Here is a 7726-nt window from a genome sequence, read left to right on the forward strand (position 1 = left end):
GGTTTAGAGCTCCAACAGGACCGGGTTTAGAGCTCCAACAGGACCGGGTTTAGAGCTCCAACAGGACCAGGTTTAGAGCTCCTAACAGGACCGGGTTTTACCACTTGCTAAACGCTGTCTTTGGGGACATTTTCACAGGTTTTGGTGAATTTTGTCCCCCCTCACAGTTTAAAATCTCTGAATCATTTCATGTTTATGAAGTCGGAAAGAAACCCGAGAACCTGAACTCCACACAGAAACCCAGAACCGTCCAACCACTGCACCATCTATCTCAACACCTAACTTCCATCTTTGGTCCTAACAGACTTCATCTGGACCTCTGAACCGGTTTGGTTTTTCTCCTGGACTGAAGCTGAGGTGATTTCAGTCAGCCAATCAGAGACGAGTGTGTGACGAGACGTCCTCTGGTCTGAGTAGAAGCTGCTCTCAGGTCCAGTTCTGGGTCTCATCAGGTATTTGGGTCAAACCGTGACCTTTGACTTACTGACCCATAATGAGACCAACACGTGAAGAGAACCCGTCCAGGAACATGCTGCTGAGGCGAGGGGGCGGGGCTTCCTCGTTAGTCCGAACGAGCTGAACCCGACAACAAAAACCTGCTTCTGATTTCAGAAACGTGATCGGAGGGAAGAATAAAGATCTTCTGTTCGAAGGATGGACTTGTTGAAAAACAACAACCTGCTCTAATGATGCTCAGATTTCCTGTCAGTAATTAATCCGAATGTTGTTCTTCCTGAACATAAAAACCTTTTGTTGGGACGGAATAAAGAACATCTTTATATCAGGCTGTTTATCTGAATTTGTTGCTCATTTTGGATCTGATGAGCAGATTATTGGATGTTGTAAGATGAGAAACATTTAAAGAAAACATTCCACAAGATTTCTTTTTACGACCGTAACTCTTTATGTTTCATCAGAGGGTCACAGGAAAGATGGCCGCTGAGATCCAAACCCAACATCCTGAGGTTCTGCTGGGTCGTTTCCAGCTCCCGACCCAGCAGAACCTCCTCCAGCAGCAGAACTCTCAGTGGGTTCCTGGTTGTGGAGGAGTTGTGGCCCACTCTTCTTTGCAGCGTTGCTTCAGCTCATTGGTTTCTGCTCAGCTCTCTGAGGTTCTGGTTCTGGTTCTGGACCGTTCTGCTGTGTTTGGGATCATTGTCCTGTTTGTTGGACAGATGGCCTCACATCTGACTCCAGAATCAGCCCAAACCATCAGGCCTCCACCACCGTGCTGACAGCTGCAGTGCATTCTGGGTAAACATCTGTCCTCTGGTTCTGGTCCAGACATCTTCTGGTTCCTTCAGATGAACCTAAGAGGAACTGCCATGTTGTTTTTAGAGAGAAGAGGCTTTAACCTTTGACCTGCTGACTGAGGCCTGCAGAGGCTGAGATGGAGCTCATTGCACGGTCTGACCTTCAGGGTGAATCTGTCCTAAATGTTCTCTCTTATGAATAATCTTCCGCTCTGTAGAACGATGGACTCCAGATAGTTTGGAAATGACCTTTGACCCTTCATTCATTAATCCTGACGCAGCAGCTGCGTCTCTGAGGTCATTGCTGATGTCGTTCCGCCCTGTCGTTGTGTTAACACACCTGCAGATAAACACCTTGACCTTTTCATCATGGCTGTATTCGGCTCATGTTTGCTCGTCCCAGCTGCTGAGTGTCGCGCTGCGGCTGTCTAACATGTCACCTGATGGCGAGGATCAGCTCAGATGCTCGGAGCGGCACGTAGCAGAGTTTAACTTCAATTAGAGGCGTCTGCAGAGGAAACAGATCCACTTATCTGAGACCGAAGCGGGTTCTTCCTGCAGGCTCAGAGTCACCAGAGACCGAGGGTTACTCAGAGAACGTGAAGAAAGGAGCAGCGTTTTGATGCTTATCTGCCTAAATTCTAACAGAACATTTAGGATTTCCTTGATTTTATCTGCAAACTAAAAATAAATATAAATATTTCCAATTAAAACTCTTCTTCAGATAAATGCAGCTGTGACTGTAACATCTGCACGAATCAAATCATTTTATTTTTTCAGGTTTTTCATCAGCTTTAAATGTTTCAAACCGACGATGAGGAAGGTGACGAAGATGAAGACGAGTCGTCAGGTTTCTGTGCAGCAGCTGAGAGGCTGAGAGGCTGCTAGTCCGCTGGATGAGGAAGAAACACGTGTGTCTGGTCACGTAGCCACCACACACCCACACACACACACCCACACACTGACACACACACACACACACACACATGCTTGTTTACCATCCAGCTAATTAACTGAAACCCAAATCTTACCCAAACTGATGAATCTCATCGTTTGGTGAACAGCTGCTGACAACTAAAACTAACTTTAACAGGTTAATGAAGCCGGTTCTGTTGATCCGGTTAAAACCCAGAAAGCTTTAGATCCTGGATAACGCTGTAAAACCAGTTCTGAGCCCGTTTAAAGTTCTGTTTGTGAATGGAGGAGATGAGGTCATGTGACCCGCAGGAGGAGCTCCAGAACCCGGACAGGTGCTGAGTTTAGGCTCACCTGGTCAGCGGTGGCCCCCAGCATCCTGACGGCTCTCTGCAGTTGCTCTCTGACCTTTGACCCGCGGTGATGAAGCTGCAGGCTGAGGCTCAGCAGGAGGCTGCGGACTCTGGTCCACGGGCCGGGCTCGTCTTCCTCGTCTTCATCCTCGTACTCCTGAACCCTCAGCTCCCACTCCCGCCCTGAGGGACGACAGGAACACGTCAGAACCTCACAGAACCAACAGCTGACAGAACCTCATGGTTCTTGATGGTTCTGGTCTTGGATCAGGGTTCTGTGATGGCGGAGGAAGAAGAGGGGACAGGTTCTGGACCGGCCTGCAGTCCTGACGTGTCCCCAGTGGAGAAAGCAGAAATGGGACGTGGACGAGTCCGTACTGTTGGACACCTGAGGACAAACTAACACCTGAACCTGGTCATCATCAGAACATCTCCAGATGTTCGTGGACCGTGTTCCAGCCTCAGATGAAGATCAGTTCCTGTAAAAGTTCTTGTTTCATTTCTGAATATTTTTGTCCAGCAAGTTCAGGATCCTGATTTATTTAAACTCTGATCATCACAACAAAAACTCCGATTTCTAAAATCTCCACAGCAGAGAAGATATTTTTCAGGCAGCTGTTTGCAGATGTTACATCAGCTTTATTTACTTCCTAAATTATTATTTATTATTTCCTCTCCAAGTCCAGGTTGTTATTTAATTTATATCATTATTGTTCATCCCAGTTAAATGTCCTCAGAGGCCTGAATAAAGTTTGTTTTTCTGTGTTTTTATCTTCAAACATGAAAACAAAAGTCAGAAGACCTGAAGACAGAGTTCTGTCCTCTGAAGTCATCATGTGACTCTCTGCTCTCTGATTGGTCCACCTCACAGAAACACCTTCAGTCCAAACAGGAAGAAAGTCTGAGGCTGAGGCTCCCCCTGCTGGTTCCCTGCGGAACTGCACTCAGCTGAAGGCTCATCAGTGGAGACCTGACAGTTAAGATGGCCGCCACAGGTAATTATCCTGATATTGGGCTGAAGTTTGGTGAGGTAGTTGCTGAGAGTGATCCTCAGAACCTACTCCAAGGTGATATGCATTCCTTCAAGGAATGCTGCTTTCATTTTGAACAGCTTCACCTTGCAGATCAAATCTGTGCACGTTTGCTTCGTGCACGTAAATGGAAACCACCAACACAGGAAGCAGATCAGCACAACCTTCAAACACTGATTCAGAAACAATGAGTGACAGCATCAACAGCACCTCAGATTGACCTCTGACCTTTCTCATGTGCTTTCAAAGAGCCAATCAACCGCCTAAAACCTTCACTGTTTGATGTTTGCCTGAACTTTTTAAAGCTTAGTTTCAAAACAAAGGTCAGAACTGCAGAAGGAACCCGACTCGTTCGAGTTCTGATGGATCAGAGTCGGACCTGAAGCTCAGACACGTTTCTGACGCCTCACGCTTTAAAACTGATGAAGCTGTTGCTGCTTTGACCTTCAGGAGTCCAGGAAGTGAACCACCTGATATCGGACTCACTCAGGGTTGGGGGGAGCGGCAGGTAGTAGGCGGCGGCGTCCTCCAGGAGACTCAGCACGTTGTCCAATCCCAGCGAGGCCGCCTGGCCCACCTGGCTGTCCTGCAGCTGCCTGACGGCGGTCCGGACCGTCTGGACCCCGCGCTGCAGCTGGTTCACGGCTCCGTCCAGCCCGTCCACCACCCAGATCTGCACGTCGTCCAGCGTCACAAAGAAGGCGTCCTTCAGGTGAGACAACACCTGAGGACAGAGACAAATAATTTTTATTTTATTCTTAGTAACCTGAGCTGTTGTATCAGTGCACATCAACTGATGGAGATAAAACTTTTAAATGACTTTTTAAAAGTTAAAAACTTTTATTTTCTCCTTTCTGTCAGTTTTGAAACTCATTCAAAGGAAGAAACAAAAATCAAAATGTGTCTCGATCAGGAACAGAGAACTCATTAAACAAGAATCTGCAAAAAATGTCCCCATAGACAACAAGTCTATGGAAAAAACAAACAGAGTTTTAATCTGGAGTTTCAAACAAAGCTTATACATACTGTACTTTTCAAAATAAGAGTTCAGATCCATCATAGCTTAGATTATTACAAAATTAAGGTCCAAATTCTTTTTAGAAAAGTAAATCTTGTGATGCTGAAGTCTCAGGAAGGAGCTTTAACTTTTCTGCAGTTTTTCTGATTTAAATTGGAAACACTGGAACAGTTTCCACATTATTTCCACTTCCAACCAATGAAGAGAAACACTTTTAATATGAAAAGTTCTGTTCATCTGATGAATCTCCGGACAAAATCTTTCACTTTAGTTCCAGTGTTACCAACATGTAGAGGCATTTCTGGTTCTTTATCTGATTATTTCTTATCTTTATGTGTATCTGCTGTAATCAGGTCCCAACTGAGCCGAATAATTAGGCTTTGGGTCAGAACCAGTCATTATTTCACTGGAGTTAATAATCAGTCTAAATGATCACCAAAACAACATTTAACAACTTCACTTTTCTGCCAAATCCTAAAATAGACCTTAGGACAAGTAACAGAATCATTTAGTATCAATAAACTGAAGACTTTAAAAGAATCCAGTCCTGAAAGAGGTTAACTTTGAGGAGTTTACTCCTAAAAACCTCTGATCTGAAGCGATGATGAGAGCGGAACCAACCTGGTCTGTCGACTGGTTCACGACGGGAAAGTTTCTCTCCAGACGGTCGAGGCCATCGAGAGCTAAACTGTTGGCTGCTTCAACTGCAGAGAACAGGATTTTATACACAAACGATTGTTAAAACTGAAACTCTTTAAGACTTAAAATATTTCCAGGATGTGTGGTGTTAGCCGTTAGCAGCGGCAGGTTTCAGTAGCATTCAGTTCTACGTACTCTGTGGCTCCAGACTCTGGAGGAGGGGGGTGGCTCGTCTCAGGGCCTCTCCAGAGACGCTGCTAACTCCGACCTCTGCCACTCCTGCCATCAGCTCCAGCAGAAAGGAACGTCCTTTGACCTCCATGTACATGGAAGTCACTGACTGTAACGCCGAGTGAACCAGAGGCAGATGGGAAACTCTCAGCAAGGCACTGGACTGAAACACGAGACGAAAAGTATCAGTCTGCAGGTCTGAACCTGTTGGTTCCAACAAAGAAACCACCAAACCACCAGTTCTACCAGCTAACCAACCAATCAGCCATCCATTCAACCAACCAATCAACCATTCAACCACCAAACCCCCAGTTCTACCAACTAATCAACCATCCATACAACCAATCAACCACCAAACCACAAGTTCTACCAGCTAACCAACCAATCAACCACCAGTTCTACCAACCAACCAGTTTTATTAATTAACCAACCAGTTTCACAGTCCAACCAATGAACTATTCAACCAGTTCTACCAACCAGTCAACTCTACCAAAACGACCCATTCAAGAAGTTTTACTTTTCACTCAACCAGTTTAATAGTTCTACTTCTTATTCATTCATTCATTCAACCAACCAACAACTAACCAAGTTTATACTCCAACAAACCAATGCTCCAGTTTGGCTGTAATTATCTCTGAACTCACCTTATGATCTTGATGAGCTGCCATTCCTTCTTCACCAAATCTACAGAGAAATAAAAGAATGAGAGCTCAACGTGTTGATGTCGCAGAGCTCAGAGCCTTGTTGTGTTGTTGTTTTGTTGTGTTGTTGTTTTGTTGTGTTGTTGTTTTGTTGTTTTAGCCGATGGAAAATGAACTCCTCAGAGTTAATTTCTTGTCTTATTTTGCATTACCAGTCATTCTGAGAGAATAATGCTTAAAGTGATTCGGTGTAGGTTTGGGTAACAGGGGAGATGTTGTGTTTCTACTTCTAGCCACTGGGTGGCGCTGCTGCGACACTGTAGGGCAGAAGAGACCGTTAGGCAGACGGCAGATGAAGATGAGGATGAAGCAGTCCTGTCATGGCCTCTGACTTGATAACATGCATGTAATTAACTTCCAGACTTTTTATTCTCATTTAAACTCGCCTCAACAAAAACCTACAAAAATAACTCGTAAATAAATCAGGTTAAGGTGAAACTAAATCCTCTATATGTTAAAGTTCGTTTTGAATTCTGAACTTTTAAATAAAAACTGAAGATTTTTGTTGACAAATTTCCAGCACAAACATCTGCTTCAGTCTGAGTTTTTATCTTTTTATTTAGGTCTTTATTTTAGAAAAGTTTGATGTTTTCCTACAGCTGTGATTCCAAACTTTTTGTTGTGATTTTATCCTAAACATGAAACCATGGAGTTAAATCAAACTTCTTACCTCCCAAACTGAGTGAACGTCCCCCGTTTCTCTTTTTTCTCCTGTTACTTTTTTAGACATTTTTCTCTGAACTAAAGCCTTTAAATTATTCAGCAATAATAAAAAAACTGAGATTTATGATAAAAGAACTCTTTTCTTTTCTTCTTCTGTTTTATATCCTTAAAGACTTTCTCTGACTTCTCAGGTTCTCATGATTTAAATAGAATAAATAAACATTAATAATTAACTTACACTAACATTAAGCAGGAAAACTGAGATATTTCTGTTGTTTTGAAGTAAAATTCCTCACCTGAAGCTTTCTGCAGCTCTTGGGTTCATCTGAAGCTGAGGAGGAGCAGCTGAACTCTGAGAAAATGACGATGAAGATGATAAAAATCTTTATTTGGGGCCGGAGCTCAGCGACCTGATTGGCTGAAGCCCGGTGTGACAATGCCGTCTGCTTCCTGTTTCTCTGACGAATCGATTATCTGTGAATGAAAGGAAGCTTTCAGGCTTGGACTGACACACCTGAGGTTCTGGACTGGATCTGCTGATGGTTCTGCTGCTTTCACACCTGTAGAACCTTCAGGAACATGAAGTTCTGTGGAGAGGATGAAATCTGGAGAAGCAGCTGGGTTTGTTTTTAAAGCTCGTCTTTATGACGATCAGGAACAGAAAACATGAATCGATCTTCCAGGAAGTTTGTTTCATGATGAGAAGAAAGAAAATAAAAACCGGTGTGTCGGTCCTCAGTGTTTCATGAACACTTCAGTGGCTCAGGAGATATTTTGCTAACAGGAAAAGTTGAACAAAGATGAAGAAGCATCTGTTTGTCCTCAGAGTAGCTGTTAGGGATCAGTCTCAGCTCAAAGTCTGTAAAACTGACTTGTAGCTGTTTGTGTGTTCGCTATGGTCAGCTAGCTGTGGCGGCCATCT

The 7726-nt window shown here is 44.0% G+C and overlaps 1 protein-coding gene across 1 annotated transcript in view; it reads right to left on the bottom strand.

Moving 5' to 3' along the window:
• plin6 (perilipin 6) overlaps positions 1-7214 on the bottom strand; it is an 11211-nt gene extending 3997 nt beyond the window's left edge. Inside the window, exons 1-6 of the mRNA XM_037980321.1 lie at positions 7101-7214; positions 6085-6124; positions 5405-5603; positions 5192-5274; positions 4039-4276; positions 2523-2704 (exon numbers count right to left, since the gene is read on the bottom strand). Of these exons, the coding sequence (XP_037836249.1) occupies positions 2523-2704; positions 4039-4276; positions 5192-5274; positions 5405-5603; positions 6085-6124; positions 7101-7129 (771 nt within the window). The 5' untranslated portion in view covers positions 7130-7214. The remainder of the gene's footprint in view (positions 1-2522; positions 2705-4038; positions 4277-5191; positions 5275-5404; positions 5604-6084; positions 6125-7100) is intronic.
• Positions 7215-7726: the final 512 nt, after the last annotated feature.

The sequence above is a fragment of the Kryptolebias marmoratus genome, linkage group LG16 (genome assembly GCF_001649575.2).
Source record: "Kryptolebias marmoratus isolate JLee-2015 linkage group LG16, ASM164957v2, whole genome shotgun sequence".
In the NCBI taxonomy this organism is placed as follows: domain Eukaryota; kingdom Metazoa; phylum Chordata; class Actinopteri; order Cyprinodontiformes; family Rivulidae; genus Kryptolebias; species Kryptolebias marmoratus.